The 20,203-nt window shown below is 48.0% G+C and overlaps 1 protein-coding gene across 3 annotated transcripts in view; it reads left to right on the top strand.

The window, feature by feature from the left end:
* The first annotated feature begins 4,327 nt into the window (after positions 1–4,327).
* Positions 4,328–20,203, top strand: part of TMC7 (transmembrane channel like 7) — a 75,270-nt gene continuing 59,394 nt past the window's right edge. For all 3 annotated transcript variants that reach the window (XM_055253812.2, XM_055253813.2, XM_055253811.2), the window contains exon 1: positions 4,328–4,524. In XM_055253812.2, the coding sequence (XP_055109787.2) occupies positions 4,458–4,524 (67 nt within the window). In that variant the 5' untranslated portion in view covers positions 4,328–4,457. The remainder of the gene's footprint in view (positions 4,525–20,203) is intronic.

A 20,203-nucleotide genomic window follows, 5' to 3' on the forward strand; every position in this document is an offset into this window, starting at 1 on the left:
ACTAAAAATACAAAAAATTAGCCGGGCGTGGTGGCACACGCCTGTAGTCCCAGCTACTTGGGAGGCTGAGGCAGGAGAATCGCTTGAACCCGGGAGGCAGAGGTTGCAGTGAGCTGAGATCGCACCACTGCACTCCAGCCTGGGCGAGAGAGCAAGATTCTGTCTCAAAAAATAAAATAAAATAAAATAAATAAAATAAAAAAGAAAGCAACACGTGAATTGATAATTCTGCCTGTCTTTCTGTCCTACTCACCATCCTTCTGTCTGAATTACTTTGTATCCATCTGTCTGAATTTCTTTGTATCCATCTGTCTGCCTTCTTCCTCTTCTATTCCCTCTAACAGGAGATTTTAGTGACTGTTGCTTCCTGAAGAACTATTCTATTTCTATTCCTGTAAAATTGTCTCCTGGGAGCAGGGAGTCTCCTTCGGGAGCCTGGCTCATTCTTCTGCTCCTGGAAAAATAACTGAGGTCTCTCTGGCTCAGGATGCAGAGCCAAGCCAGGGCCAGGTGCCAGGTACCAGGTGCCAGGTGCAGCCAGGAGGAAGTGCTGGGTCTTCTCTCTAGGGTCACTGTACAGTCACCACTCGCCTCCATCCCATTCCATCTTCCATATGCAGAAAAACTGGGTTCCATCCATCCCTTTCCAGATCTGCAGGCTGGGGCTGCGGGCTGGGAGGTAGCCTCCAGTAAGGAAGGGAAGAGGGAGGAATTGTCTCTCAGTAGAAATAGTCATCATTTCCTGACACTTCCTCTGTGCCACAGGCTTAAAGACCATTTTTTAACATTTGAGTATGTATCAGTAATATGTCTACAGAGCAAAAAAAGGGGTAATCAGTAAAAATTCCCCTGCCCTTGTCCTGAGATGTATGCTGCATTTACAGATACATATATATTCTTGCTTTTTTAACCCAAATGGTGGCTTACCTGATACACTTGTTCATCTTGTTTTTGTTTGTTTTGTTTTTGAGATGGTATCTCGCTGTTGCTGGAGGGCAGTGTCATGAGCATAGCTCACTGAACCTTGAACTCCTGGGCTCAGGCAATCCTCCTGCCTTAGCCTCCTAAGTAGCCAGGACTACAGATGTGTGCCACCTACACCTGGAAAATTTTTATTTTTGTAGAGATAGGGATCTCACTATGTTGCCCAGGCTGGTCTTAAACTCCTAGACTCAAGCGACCCTCCTGCCTCAGCCTCCCAAAATGCTGGGGTTATAGGCATGAGCCACCACGCCCAGCCTCCACCTTGCTTGTTCACTTAATAATATACCGTCTATAAATATAATTTTTGATATATCTCCATGTAGAGCTATGTAATTGCTGGACAGATGTGTCAAAATTTATTGAACCCCTCTCCTGTCAATAGAAATTTAGGCTGCCCCTAGGCAGTTGTTGTTGCCACAGCCCTGCAACCTAAGCTCTAGTCTTGTATCCCCATTTTACAGATGAGAAAACAGGCTCAGAAAGTTTGTGGCACACGGTCCAGCTCACGTAGGAAATAATCAGAAACCAGGATCCCATCCAGTGACCTTGCTCTTAACCACAATAAAAACAGCTTTTATCAGCTGGGCATGGTGGCTCATGCCTGTCATCCCAGCACTCACTTGAGGTCGGTGGTTTGAGACCAGCCTGGCCAACATGGCAAAATCCCATCTCTACTAAAAACACAAAAATTAGCCGGCGTGGTGGCAGGTGCCTGTAATCCCAGCTACTCGGGAGGCTGAGGCAGGAGAATTGCTTGAACCTGGGAGGCAGAGGTTGCAGCGAGCCGAGATTGTGCCACTGCCGCCAGCCTGGAAAACAGAGTGAGACTCTGTCTCAAAATACATAAATAAATAAAAAATAGCTTTTATTTTGAGCCAGGAAATTACTTACCCACCCACGTAATTTTCTGTTTTGGAATAGTTTTAGATCTACAGAAAACCTTTGAGGATAAGTTGGCGAGTTTTCACATGGCCCACGCCCAGTTTCCCCTACTATTAACATCCTACATCAATATGGTACGTTTCTCGCAATTAATGAACCAAGATTGATACATGACTATTAACTGAAGTCCCTACTTCGTTAAGATTTCCATAGTTTTTAATGTGTTTTAATTTGTGTTCCAGGAACTGAGTAGCTCAGATTATAGGCGTGCACCACCACATTCAGATAATTTTTAAAATTTTTTGGAGAGATGGGATCTCACTATGTTGCTCAGGCTAGTCTCCAACTCCTGGGCTCAAGGCATCCTCCTACCTCAGCCTTCTAAAGTGCTGGGATTATAGGCATGAGCCACTGCGTCCAGCCTCCTTTTTTTTTTTTTTTTTTGAGACGGAGTCTTGCTCTGTCACCCAGGCTGGAGTGCAGTGGCACAATCTCGGCTCACTGCAAGCTCCGCCTCCTGGGTTCAAGCAATTCTCTGCCTCAGCCTCCTGAGTAGCTGAGGTTACTGGTGCCTGCCAACACACACAGCTAATTTTTTGTATTTTTTAGTAGAGACAGGGTTTCACCATCTTGGCCAGGCTGGTCTCGAACTCCTGACCTTGCGATCCACCCGCCGTGGCCTCCCAAAGTGCTGGGATTACAGGCATGAGCCACCGCACCCAGTCTCCAGCCTCCTTATTTTTTTTTTTTTTTAAATGATCTTGACAGTTTTGAGGAATACTAATCAGGTATTCTGTAGAATACCCCTCAGTTGAATTTGTCTGATATTTTTCTTATGACCACAGAGGTAAAGTGCCCTTCTCATCACATCGTAGGAAGGGTGCACACTATCTTCGTGGCTTAATGTTGATGTTAACTTATTTACTTATTTATTTATTTTTTTGAGATGGAGTCTTACTCTGTTGCCCAGGCTGGAGTGCAGTAGTGCAATCTCGACTCACTGCAACCTCCGCTTCCTGGGTTCAAGAGATTCTCCTGCCTCAGTCTCCCTGGTAGCTGGGATTACAGGCGCCCGCCACCATGCCCAGCTAATTTTTTTGTATTTTTGGTAGAGACGGGGTTTCGCCATGTTGGCCAGGCTGGTCTCGAACTCCTGACCTCAAGTGATCCACCTGCCTCCGCCTCCCAAAGTGCTGAGATTACAGGTGTGAGCCACTGAGCCCAGCTGATGTTAACTTTGATCATCTGTCTGAGACAGTGTTTGTCAGGTATTATCTAATATAAAGCCCACCCCCACCCTTTTCCACTACTACTTCCATACTGCACTCTTTTGGAAGGATGTCACTATGGGCAACTCACACTTAAGGAGTAGGGAGCTAAGCTCTCCATCCTTGAAGTATCTACGTAAATGATTTCAAAATCTGCACAGGAGATTTCTCTCCATTTTCCCCATTTGTTTATATTTAGCAATTACTTTTCTTTTTCTTTTTTTTTTTTTTCTGAGATGGAGTCTCCCTCTGTCGCCAGGCTGGAGTGCAGTGGCATGATCTCGGCTCACTGCAACCTCTGCCTCCTGGGTTCCAGCGATTCTCCTGCCTCAGCTTCCCTGGTAGCTGGGACTACAGGCATGCACCACCATGCCAGGCTAATTTTGTATTTTTAGTAGAGACAGGGCTTCACCATGTTGGCCAGGCTAGTCTCGAACTCCTGACCTCAGGTGATCCTCCCGCCTCAGCCTCTCAAAGTGGTGAGATTACAGGCGTGAGCCCCTGCGCCTGGCAATTTTATGTTTTTAACCTGCACACGAACAGAGGTAGAGATGAAACGAGGATATAGTGCAAAACGTAAAAGACAAACACTGCAGGTAGTTTTCTCTTCACTCGACCCTCTAGCTCCCCACCCAGGGCTACCACAGGTAGCCAGTTTTTTGCACCCTCTAGGGAGATAGCTTAGGCATTTACAAACATGTACAAATATATTTTTTGCTTTCCTTTTTGTTCCCAAATGGTAACTTACTAGATGCACTGATTTGGAGTCTTGGGGGGTTTTTTTGTGTGTGGACTTTTTATTTTTTAATTTTAAAGATGGGGTCTCACTGTGTTGGCCAGGTTGGTCTCAAACTTGTGAGTTCACGCGATCCTCCAGCCTCGGACTCCCAAAATGTGAGGATTACAGACGTAAGCCACCATGCCCAACCGGTTATTTTTGTTATTTATTTCTTTATTAGATCAGGTTTGATTTTAGATGCAGGGGGTCTATGTGCATGTTTGTTACATGGGTGTACCGGGTCCTGGTGGGGACTGGGCTCCCAGTGCGCCCATTCTGTTGTTATTTTTTAAGCTCAGTGAGACATCAGGGAGGTCGCTGCTTGTCGCCGCCGCTGGATGGAGCCTTGCCGGATCTCCCGGGCTCTGCAGCCCCTCGCCGGTCCCTGATGCTCGGCTCCTCGCGGGGGCGCCCCACTCCGGCCTCTGTGATGTAAGCGCCGGAACCTGGAATCCCGGCTCTGCGAGGGAAGGCCGGGGAGGCGGCGGCGGCGGCGGCGGCTGGAGAGGGTCCTCGGCAGCCTCTGAGGAGCGCGGGGCGCAGCCATGAGCGAGTCCAGCGCCAGTGCGCTCCCGCCTGGCAGGCCCAGCCGGCAGCCGGCGGTCCATCCAGGTAGGGCGGCAGGGAGCGCGCGCGGGGACGGTGCCCCTGGGGTCCAAGGGCGCACGGAGGGAGCCAGGTGCTGGAGGCTCGGCCTGGCCGCTGTTCCCTCCCACCCCCGGCGCCGGGTGCTCCTGGCTCTGGGGAACAGCAGGTGGGAAGGAGATCTTCCTTATTCCTGCTCTCTCCCCAAACGCGTCCTCATCCAATCCAGTGGAAGCCAGCCGGGCCAAAAGGACACTAGAATTGCAGTCTGGACCGTGGTGGATTTGTCTTCCAGCTGTTGACCGAGACAGTCCTTCAATAGCCTCATCTGTTAAATGAAAGCATTGCGAGCACCCCCTCCACGCCTAACATTCTGGTATGAGGTGCCTGCCTCCCAGACATTTCAGCCTTCACATACAGTTAGACCAACTTGAAACCGAATTCTGCCTTGTCTGTTTATTGCTGTGGGACCTTTGGTAAGTGGCTTGCCTTCTCTGAGCCTCAGATCCTTCATCAGTAAAATGGGAATAGAATGGTGTGGGGATTAGCTGAGAATCCTGTGATGTGTCTAGCACAATAAATGGTAGCCAGCCAAGTATTATAATCTTTTGTATTGGGTAGAATTACAGTATACAGCTCCATGAATTTCTACAGAAATGTGTACAACCGCTGCCCAGTCAGGATAAAAAAAGTTGCCAGCACTCAGGCAGGGTTCCTTGTAGCATTTGGAGCTTACGAATCTTGTCCTGAACAAAATACAAGACCCTGCTGTAAAGTTTTATCTGCAATGTTTTCTCTTTTTCAATTTTAGAATAGAGATTTAATGAAACCAAGGATGTAGGGCCGAGTGTGGTGGCTCATGCCTGTAATCCCAGCACTTTGGGAGACTGAGGCAGGTGGATCATGAGGTCAGGAGTTTAAGACCAGCCTGGCCAAGATGGTGAAACCCCATCTCTACTAAAAATACAAAAATTAGTCGGGCGTGGTGGCGGGTGCTTGTAATCTTAGCTACTCGGGAGGCTGAGGCAGAGAATAGCTTGAACCTGGGAGGCAGAGGTTGCAGTGAGCCCAGATGGCGCCACTGCACTCCAGCCTGGGCGACAGAGCAAGACTGTCTCAAAAAAAAAAAAAAAAGAAACCAAGGATGTAGAATAAAATATGAGTATAGATTTGGGCATTAAGGCCTTCAAATTGGATTGTTCCCAATGTCCAGAAGAAAAAAAAAATTTAGAAGAGACCCAAATCAGAAACAAAAGTTGGGGTGGATTCAATGCGAATTATTTTCTAGCTCAATATTAATACTGCTCATGTCAGCTGAATTTCAGCCTTTCAATAATAGCTAGTCAAATATTTTTTAGTTGGTTCCTATTGATCGTCATCTTATTTTAGTGGAATCCATTATATTGAAGAGGTCAAGTTCCTCATTTCCCATACAAAGAATGTGAGATTCATCTTTCTTGAATCTTTGCTAAGTGTTTAAGGGGACTTTTGGCATCTTTTCAGGAGGACTATAATTGGGCCCTCTAACTAAAAAGTCTCCTATGCCCCTTAGATAGATGAGATTTGTTTTTTTTTGACCTTGTACCCACCAACATTGGTGGGAGGCTCAGAAGGGACTGTTTTTGTAACTTTGTAGCACTTTCTAAACAGTGACCTGTTGTATGGGCATTATAGGACAGTCCGTGGGGTGGGGCGGGGAATGCGGGAGGTGACAAATGAGGTCTGGTTTAAAGAATGAGAAGTGTGACCAGGCATGGTGACTCATGCCTGTAATCCAGCACTTTGGGATGCTAAGGCGGGAGGATCACCTGAGCCCAGGAGTTTGAGGTTACAGTAAGCTATGATTGTGCCACTGGGCTCCAGCCTGGGTGACAGAACTAGACCCTGTCTCTAAAAAAAGAAAGAGAGGTATGTATCCTTCTAAATGATAAAACAGATCACTACCCCGCGTACATAAAACTTTACAGTGGCTGGCCAGGCATGGCGGCTCACGCCTGTAATCCCAGCACTTTGGGAGTCCGAGGCGGTCAGATCACGAGGTCAGGAGATCAAGAGATCAAGACCATCCTGGCTAACACGTTGAAATCCTGTCTCTACTACAAATACAAAAAATTAGCCAGGTGTGGTGGCACGCACCTCTAGTCCCAGCTACTCGGGAGGCTGAGGCAGGAGAATAGCTTGAACCCAGGAGGTGGAGGTTGCAGGGAGCCGAGATTGTGCCGCCGTACTTCAGCCTGGGCGACAGAGTGAGACTCTGTCTCAAAAAAAAAAAATTAGATGGGTGTGGTGGCATGTGCCTGTAATCCCAGCTACTGGGGAGCCTGAGGCAGGAGAATCGCTTGAACCCGGAAGGCAGAGGTTACAGTGAGCCGAGATTGCACCACTGCAGTCTGCCTGGGTGACAGAGCTAGACTCTGTCTCAAAACCAAAAAAAAACCAAAACCAACTTTCCAGTGGCTTCTCACTGCTCTGAGAATAAACTCTAGGCTCTTCCATCGCAACCAACAGGACCTGGTGATTCTCTTTCCAGGCCCTCATCACCTTGATCCTCCCTTAACCTATCCTGCTCCAGCTGCACTGGCTGCCTTCCTATTCCTCCAGCATACCAAGATTGTTTCTGCCTCAGGGCCTTTGCATCTACTGTTCTCTTCGCCTGGACTCCTCTTGGTTCTTTTTTTTTTTTCCTTTGAGATGGAGTCTCACTGTCGCCCAGGCTGGGGTGCAGTGGTGCGATCTCGGCTCACTGCAAGCTCCGTCTCCTGGGCTCATGCCATTCTCCTGCCTCAGCCTCCCAAGTAGCTGGGACTACAGGCATCTACCACCACGCCCGGCTAATTTTTTTGTATTTTTAGTAGAGACGGGGTTTCACCATCTTAGCCAGGATGGTCTCTATCTCCTGACCTCGTGATCTGCCCACCTCGGCCTCCCAAAGTGCTGGGATTACAGGCGTGAGCCACCATGCCTGGCCATAGAGCAGCCTCTTCCTTTTCCTGTTGGGTCTCTGCTCAAATGTCATGTCAGAGAGGCAGCCCTCTGGGGCGGTCAATCTGAGGGAAAGCACCCGTCTCTCTTCCTCTGACCAGTTAGTTACCTTGCTTATTCTTTCAAAGCTCTTACCACCACCTGAAGTCATCTGGTTTGGTTATTTTCTTGTTTAGTAGCAGTCTTTTTTTTTCTTTTTTTTACGGAGTCTCACTCTGTTGCCCAGGCTGGAGTGCAGTGGTGCGATCTTGGCTTACTACAACCTCCGCCTCCCAGGTTCAAGTGATTCTCCTGCCTCAGCCTCCCGAGTAGCTGGGACTACAGGCACGTGCCACCATGCCCGGCTGATTTTTGTACTTTTAGTAGAAACGGGGTTTCACTATGTTGGCCAGGCTGGTCTCGAACTCCTGACATCAAGTGATCTGCCCACCTCGGCCTCCCAAAGTACTGGGATTATAGGCATGAGCCACGGTGCCAGGCTGGTAGCAGTCTTTCCTAGAATGTGGATGCCTTGGAAAACAGGGGCTTTGTCTTGTTTCCCTAGAACCTAGAATGACATCTGACACAGCAGATGCTACATCTATTGTGAATGAATAAATGAATGAATGAAAGAAGTGTCCTTGCAGCCACACTGGCAGCTGTAACATAGTAGTTATAAATCTAGACTCTGGAGTCTCAAGAGCAAATGTCATTGCCCTCTCCTCCAGCCTCCTCAAGGGGCACTCAGTGAAAGAACCTGGAAGGGCCCTGATGTGACTGTGGCTGGACTGACCTGACTGCCAGATGGTGGGACTTGGTCTGGAGCAGGGACTACTTGGAATGATAGAGGCAAAACTCAACAGCCCCTGGAGCTGCTCTTGTGGTGGAGCTGGACCCTGATTCTAGCTCGACCTTTTTTTTAAGAGACAGCGTTTCCTTCTGCAGTCTCAAACTCCCAGCCTTGATTGATCCTCCTGCCTTGGCCTCCCAAAGTGCTCGGACTACAGGTGCATGCAACCACATCTGGCTAATTTTCTTGAGTTTTAGTAGAGACTGGGTCTCGTTATGTTGTCCAGGCTGGTCCCGAACTCCTGAGCTCAATCGATCCTCCCGCCTTGGTCTCCCAAAGTGCTGGGCCTACAGGCATGAGCCACCATACCCAGACCAGTTTTTGTATATTTTGTAGAGACAGAGTCTTGCTGTGTTGTCCAGGCTGGTCTCAAACTCCTGGGCTCAAGGGATCTTCTCGCCTTGGCCTCCCGGAGCACTTGATTATGGGGATGACTGCATGTGCTGTTGTGCCTATACTTTCTGGAGATACGTTATTAGGAATTTATGTAGTTGGCCAGGCACGGTGTTTCACACCTGTAATCCCAGCACTCTGGGATGCCGAGGCGGGTGGATTCCCTGAGGTCAGGAGTTCAAGACCAGCCTGGTCAACATGGTGAAACCCCGTCTCTACTAACAATACAAAAATTAGCTGAGCGTGGTGGCACATGCCTGTAGTCCCAGCTACTTGGGAAGCTGAGGCAGGAGAATGGCTTGATCCCAGGAGCAGAGGTTGCTTGCAGTGAGCCAAAATCATACCATTGCACTCCAGCCTGGGCAACAGAGCGAGACTCTGTCTCAAAAAAAAAATAAAATAAAATAAAAGGAATTTACGTAGTTGAACAACTATTCTTTGGACATCTTTCAGTCCAGTAGACAGTGTTAAACTTGAAGACAAATAACCACATGACCTGTGGTATTTGTTTTTCCCTCTTATCTTCTAAGCCCATTCGTCCAGGTCATTCATCACCTTTAAAGGCATCCCCAGAGGGAGGCAGGTCTGGACAGAGCTGAAGATTTGCAGGCTGGATTCGTTCTCTGGTGACCCACCCGTCTGACTCGAGTTATTTTTTTCCCATGTCTGGACAAGACTGACCTCTGCCCAGCAACTCAGGCCTGGATTAAGTCCAAGGGCCCTCAGTGGCTTTTTTTTGTTTGTTTTTTCAGGAAGTGAAGAATTTAGAGGAATAAAAGGCGGAAATAACTTTTCAGCCTCTGACCTTTGTCACAATCTGGTTTCCTTTTAAAGGAGCATTGTTTGGGTACGGAGCCGCCTAGACCTTCTGATGCTCTGTCCCCACCCTTGGAGGAGGAGGAAGGGAAGAAAATGGGCCCGGAGGGATCACCACATACCAGGCCCTGGGGGTCTAGTGGCGAAGGAGGCAGGTGGGGTCTCTGCTTTCATGGAGCTTCTAGTCAAGCGAGACGCACTAAACAGTAAAGGGACAAATAGGATTATCGGAGGTAGCCCTAACTACTGGGACAGAAACAAACAAGATGGTAAGATAGAGAAGGAAGAGTGGCCTGCTCAGATGGGGTGGTCCAGAGGCCTCTCAGGGGAGGTGACTCCTTTTTATTTTATTTTTTTGAGATGGAACCTAGCTCTGTTGCCCAGGCCGAAGTGCAGTCCTGTGATCTTGGCTCACTGCAAACTCTGCCTCCTGGGTTCAAGCAGTTTTTGTGCCTCAGCTTCCCGAGTAGCTGGGATTACAGGTGCCCGCCACCATACCCGGCTAATTTTTGTATTTTTAGTAGAGACAGGGTTTCACCACATTGGCCAGGCTGGTCTCGAACTCCTGTCTCACGTGTCTGTGTGAAGAGATCACCAAACAGGCTTTGTGTGAGCAACGTGGCTGTTTATTTCGCCTGGGTGCAGGCGGGTCCGAAAAAGGAGTCAGCAAAGGGTGGTGGGATTATCATTGGTTCTTACAGGTTTTGGGATAGGCGGTGGAGTTAAGAGCAATGTTTTGGGGGCAGGGGGTGGATCTCACAAAGTACGTTCTCAAGGGTGGAGAGAATTACAAAGAAACTTCTTAAGGGTGGGAGAGATTGTAAAGAACCTTCTTAAGAGTGGGGCAGATTACGAAGTACATTGATCAGTTACGGTGGGGCAGAAACAGATCACAATGGTGGAATGTCATCAGTTGAGGCTGTTTTCACTTCTGTGGATCTTCAGTTGCTTCAGGCCATCTGGATATATATGTGCAGATCACTGGGATATGATGGCTTAGCTTGGACTCAGAGGCCTGACATTCCTGTCTTCTTATGTTAATAAGAAAAATAAAACAAAATAGTGGTAAAGTGTTGGGGCGGCGAAAATTTTTGGGAGTGGTATGGAGAGATAATGGGTGATGTTTCTCAGGGCTGCTTTGAGTGGGATTAGGGGTGGCGTGGGAACCTACACTGGGAGAGATTCAACTGAAGAAAGATTTTGGGGTAAGGGGTAATATTGTGGGGTTGTTAGAGGGAGCATTTGTTGTATAGAATGATTGGTGATGGCCTGGATACGGTTTTGTATGAATTGAGAAACTAAACAGAAGACACAAGGTCCAAATAAGAGAAGGAGAAAAACAGCTGTTAAAGGACTAAGAATTGGGAGGTTAAGAGAGTGCCCAAGAGGGTTCAGCATAATTATTTGCTTGGTCGGCAAGTTTTTGGGCTCTATCCTTGAGTTTTTTTATGTTGTCATATACCAGGCCAGATCGATTTAGGTAAAAACAACACTCTTCATTTAAAAATATACAGACTCCTCTTTTTTCAGCAATGAGTAAATTGAGGCCTTGGTGATTTTGGAGGAAAGAGAAATGCAAAGCCAGCAATTGTTTCTTATTTATTTATTTATTTACTTATTTTTTTAATTACACTTTAAGTTCTAGGGTACATGTGCACAATGTGCAGGTTTGTTACATATGTATACATGTGCCATGTTGGTGTGCTGCACCCATTAACTCGTCATTACATTAGGTGTATCTCCTAATGCTATCCCTCCCCTCTCCCCCCACCCCACAACAGGCCCCGGTGTGTGATGTTCCCCTTCCTGTGTCCAGCTGTTCTCATTGTTCAATTCCCACCTATGAGTGACAACATGCGGTGTTTGGTTTTTTGTCCTTGTGATAGTTTGCTGAGAATGATGGTTTCCAGCTTCATCTATGTTGCCACAAAGGACATGAACTCATCATTTTTTATGGCTGCATAGTATTCCATGGTGTATATGTGCCACATTTTCTTAATCCAGTCTATCATTGATGGACATTTGGGTTGGTTCCAAGTCTTTGCTATCCTGACTAGTGCCACAATAAACATACATGTGCATATGTCTTTATAGCAGCATGATTTATAATCCTTTGGGTATATACCCAGTAATGGGATGGCCAGGTCAAATGGTATTTCTAGTTCTAGATCCCTGAAGAATCCCCACACTATCTTCCACAATGATTGAACCAGTTTACAGTCCCACTAACAGTGTAAAAGTGTTCCTATTTCTGGCACCAGAGTTGGGGAGTTTTAAGAGGTTTAGCAGCCTGGCCGTCAGTACCTACAATGGTTAGGGAGGCAAGGGAAACCGGCCCTTGAAAAGAGGGTAATGTAGAGTAGGTAGCCTGTGTATTGATTAAGAAGGGGACAGACTTACCCTCCACTGTAAGAATTACCCAAAGCATCCATGATGGTCCAGGAGGCTTCTGAGGTGATTGGGCAGCGTCAGTCTTCAGCTGCTAAGCCAAGAAGATCTGGGAAGGAGTCAGTCAGTGATCCTTGGGCCAGAGTTCCAGGGGCTCTGGGAGTGGCTGCTGGGCGAGTTGGACAGACCGATTTCCTGTGTGTGGGGTCCCGCACAGATGGGACACGGCTTAGGAGGAATCCTGGGCTGCGGGCATTCCTTGGCCCAGTGGCCAGATTTCCAACACTTGGTGCAAGATCCTGGGGGAGGTGGCCCTGGAGGAACGCCTGGCCACTGCGGTTCAGATGTTTTGAAGTTCTTGTGTGCTGGAGATGTGGCTGGGGTTTCTCTCACAGTGGAGGCAAGTAATTGCAACTCAGAAATACGTTGCTACTTGGCTGCATCTACTCTATTATTGTACACCTTGAAAGTGAGGTTAATTAGGTCCTGTTGTGGGGTTTGAGGGCTGGAATCTAATTTTTTGAGCTTTTTCTAATGTCAGGAGCGGACTGGGTAATAAAATGCATATTGAGAATAAGATGGCCTTCCTCTGGGGTCTAGGACAGTAAAGTGTCTAACAGTTGTTGCCAAATGTGCCATGAACTGGGCTGGGTTTTTATATTTGATGAAAAAGAGCCTAAATGCTAACTGATTTGGGAGTGGTCAGATAAAGAAAAAAGGAGTATTAACCTTGACTATGCCTTTAACTCCAGCCACCTCTTTAATAGGAAATTGTTGGGCAGGTGGGGGAGGGCTAGTTGCAGAATGAATCTGTAAGCCAGATCGGGTGTGAGGAGGGAAGGTGACAGAAAGATTCTAGGGTTGGGGAGCAGAGGCTGAGGAAGAATTGGGACCTGGCTCGGCCTGGCAAGGAGCAGCCTGGGGAGAAGGGGAGAGGTCAGATGAGTCTCTAGAAAAGAAGGATTCAAAGGACTCAGAGCTTGGGGTGGAGACTGAAGGAACAGACAGGAGAGAAAGAAGAAAGATTTTGGATGAGTTGCATTGGGAGCAGAGACTAGGGAGGGAGCAATGTGTAAAAGAATGCTTGGACGTCAGGCATCTCAGACCATTTCCCATTTTTCTTCAAAAATTATCTAGATCTTATAGGAATTCGCCCATTTTTTGACAAAAATTATCTAGATCTTGTAGGATAGACAAATCGAAAGTGCCATTCTCTGGCCACTTGGAACTACTGTCGAGTTTGTATTGGGGCCAAGTGGTATTGCAGAAGAAAATAAGGCATTTAAGTTTTAGGTCAGGTGCGATTTGAAGAGGTTTTAAGTTCTTGAGAACACAGGCTAAGGGAGAAGAAGGGGGAATGGAGGGTGGAAGGTTGCCCATAGTGAAGGACGTTAAGTTTAAAGAGAACGGTAGAGACACGGAGAAGGGGGTGGGTGAACAGCCCTGGGCTGCAGTGTGGGTGAGCAGCCAAAGCAGGCGTCTCCACAGTTGACTTGCCACCAAGGGAATGTGGGTGAATGACCAAGGCAGGTGTCCCTGCGGTGATCAGACACCAGTGAAATGTGGGTGAATAATCAGACAGGCGTCCCCACAGTGATTAAACACCAAGGGAAGACTGTCTTTCCAAGTCCGTGACTGGCGCTGGAGTTTTGCGTCCATGGATAAAATGTGTCTCCTTTGTCTCTATTAGAGAGGAAAAAGAACTGGAATTGGAACAACAGGGAGACTGAAGGGTAGCAAGAGAGGCCGGAGAAGAGTGAAAAGACCGCTTATCAGATTTGAAACTGGTGAGATGTTCCTTGGGCTGGTTGGTCTGAGGACCTGAGGTCATAGGTGGATCTCCTCACAGAGTGAGGGTGAGGACAGGGGACCGGTCTCCCGAAGGAGTCCTCCTGTCCCGGGTTTCGGCACCAAATGTCTCACGTGTCTGTGTGAAGAGACCACCACACAGGCAGGACATCTGGATGTATATGCGCAGGTCACTGGGGATATGATGGCTTAGCCTGGGCTCAGAGGCCTGACACTGACCTCAAGTGATCAGCCTGCCTCGGCCTCGCAAAGTGCTGGGATTACAGGTGTGAGCCACTGTGCCCAGCCTTTTTATTTTTTGAGATAGTGTCTCAGTCTTTCACCCAGACTGGAGTGCAGTGGTGTAATCTTGGCTCACTGCAACCTCTGACTCCTAGATTCAAGTGATTCTCCTGTCTTAGACCCCCAAGTAGCTGGGATTACAGGTGCCCACCACCACACCCAGCTAATTTTTGTATTTTTAGTAGACAGGGTTTTGCCATGTTGGCCAGGCTGGTCTCCAACTCCTGACCTCAGGTGATCCACCTGCCTCTGGCCTCCAAAGTGCTGGGATTGAGCCACTGTACCCGGCCACCGCACCCAGCCTCAGGCACTGTTTTGAGCCAAGGATCTGCAAACATCTCCTGTGCCAAATCCAGCCTTTTTTTTTTTTTTTTGAGACGAAGTCTCGCTCTGTCGCCCAGGCTGGAGTGCAGTGGCGCGATCTCGGCTCACCACAAGCTCCGCCTCCCAGGTTCATGCCATTCTTCTGCCTCAGCCTCCCGAGTAGCTGGGACTACAGGCGCCTGCCACTATGCCTGGCTAGTTTTTTTTTTTTTGTATTTTAGTAGAGACGGGGTTTCACCGTGTTAGCCAGGGTGGTCTCGATCTCCTGACCTCATGATCCGCCTGCCTTGGCCTCCCAAAGTGCTGGGATTACAAGCGTGAGCCACCGCGCACGGACTTTTTTTTTTTTTTTTTGAGACAGAGTCTCGCTCTGTCGCCCAGACTGGAATACAGTGGTGCCATCTCAGCTCACTGCAACCTCCGCCTCCTGGGTTCAAGCAATTCTGTGCCTCAGCCTCCCGAGTAGCTGGGATTACAGGCACCCGCTACTACGCTCGGCTAATTGTTTTGTATTTTTGGTAGAGACGGGGTTTCCCATCTTGGCCAGGCTGGTTTTGAACTCCTGTCTTCGTGATCCACCCGCCTTGGCCTCGCAAAGTGCTGGGTTTACAGGCCTGAGCACTGAGCCTGGTCAACCTTTTTTTTTGTAAATAAACCTTCAGTAGAACACAGCCATGCCCATTCGTTTATGGATTATCTGTGGCTGCTTTCCTGCTACAAGGACAAACCTGAGTAATTGCAAATAGTACATTCTTACCTCTTTACAGAAAATGTTTGCTGACCTCTGTTCTAAGCACGTTACATATGATTGCCATCTAATCCTCAGGACAGCTATAGGAGGTAGGAACCGCTGTCCGCATTTTACATGTGGGAAAACCGAGGCACGGAATGGTCAAGAAACTTGCCAGGTTATGCAGGCGGCAAGTGAGGCTGGGGTCTAAATCCAGGCAGGGTGGGTTGGGAAACTGTGCTCTTAACTGCCAGGCCTTGCCACCTTCTTGAACAGACAGAATCGCAGTAACTGCCCCACAGACACCCAACCAGATGCTCCACGGGCATGAAAAGCAGGGGCTTGAGTTGCAGGCCCGGCAGCAGCTCTGATGATGGAGTTAGTCACTGCTCTTGAAGGCTGTTTGCTCATCTGTTTGTAAAGCCTTAGACCCAGCCAGTCACCGGCCCCACCCAGGTGCCAGTTGGCGTGACTCATGCAGTTTCTCCTGACACTACTGTTACAAAGTCTAGCAGATCCGGGAGGCTACCAGGGCCTCTGGCTCCTCCCCTCTCAGACTAAGCTCTGGGCTGCTGTGAATGAGGCCCCTCTACGCTGTATTTATTTATTTATTTATTTATTTTGAGACAGTGTCTCTCTCTGTCAGCTACGCTGGAGTGCATTGCTTCAATCACAGCTCACTGCAGCCTTGACCTTCCAGGCTCAAGCGATCCTCCTACCTCAGCCAAAAAAATGTTTTATTTTTTTGTAGAGACAGGGTCTCACTATGGTGCCCAGGTTGGTGTTGAACTCCTGGGTTCAAGCAATCCTCCCGCCTCATCCTCTCAGAGTGTCGGGATTAGAGGCGTGAGCCACTGCATCCAGCCAGTCATATTTCAATTGCTTAATAGTCCCATGTGGCCAGTGGCCACTGTATTGGACAGTGCAGATATGGAGCATGCCCTTCATTGCCAAAGCCCAACAAAGGGTGAGCCACCATGCCCTGACTTATTTTTCTCCGCGCACTTATCAGCATCTGAAATACATTGTTTTTACTTGTTTAATGTGTGTCTCCTCCAAATAGAATGTAAGTTTCATAAAAGCAGGGAAATAGTGTGTGGTGTTCAAGGCTATGTTGTAGTCCTAGAACAGTGCTTGAGTGGTGATAGTTGCTCAGTAAATGTTTCTGAGTGACTGAGTGGTGGGTGAATAAGTGAATGGATGGATGGGTGGGTGGTCTTTCCAGGGGCAGGGCAGTGATCAGCCCCTGGCTTTGGAGGGCTTCTTGCACTTGATTGACATGTCATAGCAGCTTCAACTAGAGTCCGGGCACTTTTTTTTTTTTTTTTGGGACGGAGTCTTGCCCTGTCACCCAGGCTGGAGTTTGCAGTGGTGCGATCTCGGCTCACTGCAAGCTCCACCTCCCGAGTTCACGCCATTCTCCTGCCTCAGCCTCCCGAGTAGCTGGGACTACAGGTGCCCGCCACCACGCCTGGCTAATTTTTTTGTATTTTTAGTACAGATGGGGTTTCACCGTGTTAGCCAGGATAGTCTCCATCTCCTGACCTCGTGATCCGCCTGCCTCGGCCTCTCAAAATTCTGGGATTACAAGCGTGTAATCGCGAAGGCGATTGGCCGTGAGCCACCGCGCCCGGCCGAGTCTGGGCTTTATGAGTTCTTGGGTTAAGACCCTTTGGTAGCTCTAAGCACAGATTATCTGGACACCCTACCTCCACTTAACATCCAAAATAAAAACAATTTAGCCAGGCATGGTGGCTCACGCCTATAATCCCAGCACTTTGGGATGCCGAGGCAAGTGGATCATTTGAGGCCAAGAGTTTGAGAGCAGCCTGGCCAGCATGATGAAATCTCGGCTCTACTAAAAATACAAAAATTTAGGCGGGTGTGGTGGCACACGCCTGTAATCCCAGCTACTTGGGAGGCTGAGGCAGGAGAATCGCTTGAACCCAGGAGGCAGAGGTTGCAGTGAGCCGAGATTGCACCACTGCACTCCAGCCTGGGTGACAGAGCAAGACTCTGTCTCAAAAGCAAAAACAAAAAATAAAAACAATTCAAGTGAAAAGTCTGTAATGTTCTGAGATTGATACCTACATCGACCTATTGGTAATATCAAATTGTGTGTGTGTGCATGACATTTTATCATTTCATGAGAAAAAAAAGCAAAGCACATTTCTAATAGGGCTGGTTTGTGTGAAGTACCTGAAATAGGAAGAATGTGATATATGGTCAACATCTCAGTCAATATTTTTTGCCAGCTTTTTTTACCATTTAAATTATTTTTGTTCTGGGTGTGGTGGCTCACCCCTGTCATTTCAATACTTTGGGAGGTGGAAGCAGGTGCATTGCTTGGGTCCAGGAGTTTGAGACCAGTCTGGGCAATATGGTAAAACCCCATCTCTACAAAAAATACAAAAAATTAACCAGGTGTGGTGGCGGGCACCTGTAGTCCCAGCTACTTGGGAGACTGAGGCCGGAGGATTGCTTGAGCCTGGGAGGCAGAGTGAGTGGAAATGGCACCACTGCACTCTACCGTGGGTGACAGAGTGAGAACCTGTCTCAAAAACAAAACACAAAACAACAAAACGTTTTGTATTGTGAAAAAAAATACATCATTCATATAGAAAAGAATAATATTCAAGGCTTAAATTCCTAAAATCTTTTACTCATTTTTTTGACATCCTTGCTTTCCTGGTATGTAAAGTACTTTGGTTGGCTTGGTGGGTGATCTAACGTATCTTGTATCCTCAGGACGAAATTCATTCATTCCTGAATTATTCATTCATTCAACTTAGAAGTTATTTATTAAGCAACTGTGCTGCACCAGGCTCTGTGCCAGACCCTGGTAATTCAGCAGTGACAGAAAGAGACAAGCTCCCGGCCTTCATAGAGGTTGTAGAGTCAGAGACAACACACAGGTAAACAATTAAAAAGGACAGACTAGGCTGAGTGTGGTGGTTCACACCTGTAATCCCAGCAATTTGGGAGGCTGAGACAGGAGGATCACTTGAGCCCAGAAGTTCGAGACTAGCCTGGGCAACATAACGAGACCTCATCTCTACTAAAATATATGTATATTAACTGGGTGTAGTTGTGCACACCTGTGGTCCCAGCTACTCAGGAGGCTGAGGCGAGGAGTATTGCCTGAGCCTGGGAGATCAAGGCTGCAGTGAGCTATGATGGTACCACTGCACTCCAGCCTGGGCAACAGAGCAAAACCTTGTATTAAACAAACAACACAAAAAGGATGGAGTAGTAACAGGGGTGAGTGAGTGTGGTGGAGTGGGCACTTAGGAGCTATGTGGTGTTTGAAGGAGTGAGCAAAAAGCTCATCAAAGCACAGAGCAAGTCTTCATCTTCTCCAGAGTCCCAACCTCCAGTCTGGAGTCTGGCACAGAGAGAGGATCCACGCAAGTTGTCAAACAGAACTAATTCCCATAGCAGCTGGTGAGAGGCCCGGACCCAGTGACCTACAAGGTCCCTTTTTACCCAGAGTTTCCATGATACTTTGTGTGGGAAAGAAACCCCTGCTGTGAACTCAGCACCAAATACGGTTGGGCAAGTTTCTTGGCTAGAACGCGGAGGAAGCTGGTGGTGGTTTTAGTGCCATTTAGATCATACTTGGCTGGTGCCCACATCCTGGGAGGGTTCATGCCTGTTGGTAGGATGTGGTGTCCTGTGGGAAAAGTTGCCAAGAAAGGACCTCAGGATGCTCTCCAGATGTACCTGCCTCTGCCACTGCTCATTCACTCATTCTTCAGGTGGAGGGCTGCTCTTTTTTTTTTTTTTTTTTTTTAAGATGGAGTTTTGCTGTGGTTGTCCAGGCTGGAGTGTGATGGAGTGATCTCGGCTCACTGCAACCCCCGCCTCCTGGGTTCAAGTGATTCTCCTGCCTCAGCCTCCCAAGTAGTGGGATTACAGGCATGCATCACCATGCCCGGCTAATTTTGTATTTTTTTAGTAGAGACGGGGTTTCACCATGTTGGTCAGGCTGGTCTTGAACTCCTGACCTCAGGTAATCCACCTGCCTTGGCCTCACAAAGTGCTGGGATTACAGGTGTGAGCCACAGTGCCCAGCCCGGATGCAGGGCCTTCCATGAGCAAGACACCACTTTTAAGCCTCGGAGAGACTTTGTCCTTAACCCAGAAGAATAGTATATGGCAGAAAAATTGGCTATGCCTGGCCCTGCTCCCTCACGTCTCCTGGAATTACCCAGTCATCCTCCAACCTAAGTAATAATCTCCTAATTGCTGAAATCTGGCTCCAGTGACCAAGAAGTTCTAGGCATTCTTAGATAGAGGCACCCCGATATCTGAAATATGCTACCCACTCCTGTGCAGATGGTCAACAGCAGTCCACGCCGACCACAGGACTACAGTGGCCATCCCAACAGCAAGGCTCTTGGCTGGATCAGTTCAGTAGAATGTCTGATAATAACTGTAATGAGACTATCTTATTCTTTAAGGATGAGAAGGACATCAAGGCTCTAAGTGTTGAAATGACCTGCGGTAAAACCAGGAGTCTGTCTTGTCAGTCAAGCCTTGGGCAAGTCACCATGCCTGGGCCTCAGTTTCCCTGTTGGAAAGCCAGAGCAGACCAGGGGTGGTGGCTTATGCCTGTAATCCCAGCCCTTTGGGAGGCTAAGGTGGGAGGATCACTTGAGCCCAGGAGTTTGAGACCAGCCTAGGCAACAAAGCAAGACCCTGTCTCTACTAAAAACTGAAAAAAAAAAAAAAAAAAAAAAAATTAGCCAGGTGTAGTGGTGTGCATCTGTAGTCCCAGCTATTTGGGAGGCTGAGGTGGGAGGACTGCTTGAGCCCAGGAGTTCAGGGTACACTCCAGCCTGGGCAGTAGAGCAAGACCCTGTCTCGAAAAAAATAAAAAATACCAGGGCAGTGAAGCCCTCTGCAGGTTGGCATGAGAAATGAGGTGACGTCATGCTGGGAAAAGTGTGTGTTCCTATATGCAAATAAGAGGAGGTGGATCCTAGTTATAAAAATAATGATGCCTGTGTTCAAAGACGTGGTCATGACATTTTTTGTTTGAAGTTGAGGAACTTCCCTGGAGTGTCTAAAGAGGAAAAATCAGAACAGTTCTTCCTGGGAGGGGGTAGGTGGTGTATGAAAAACAGGATAATTACCTAATTGATTTGTAT

Source organism: Symphalangus syndactylus, chromosome 18, assembly GCF_028878055.3.
Source record: "Symphalangus syndactylus isolate Jambi chromosome 18, NHGRI_mSymSyn1-v2.1_pri, whole genome shotgun sequence".
NCBI lineage: Eukaryota > Metazoa > Chordata > Mammalia > Primates > Hylobatidae > Symphalangus > Symphalangus syndactylus.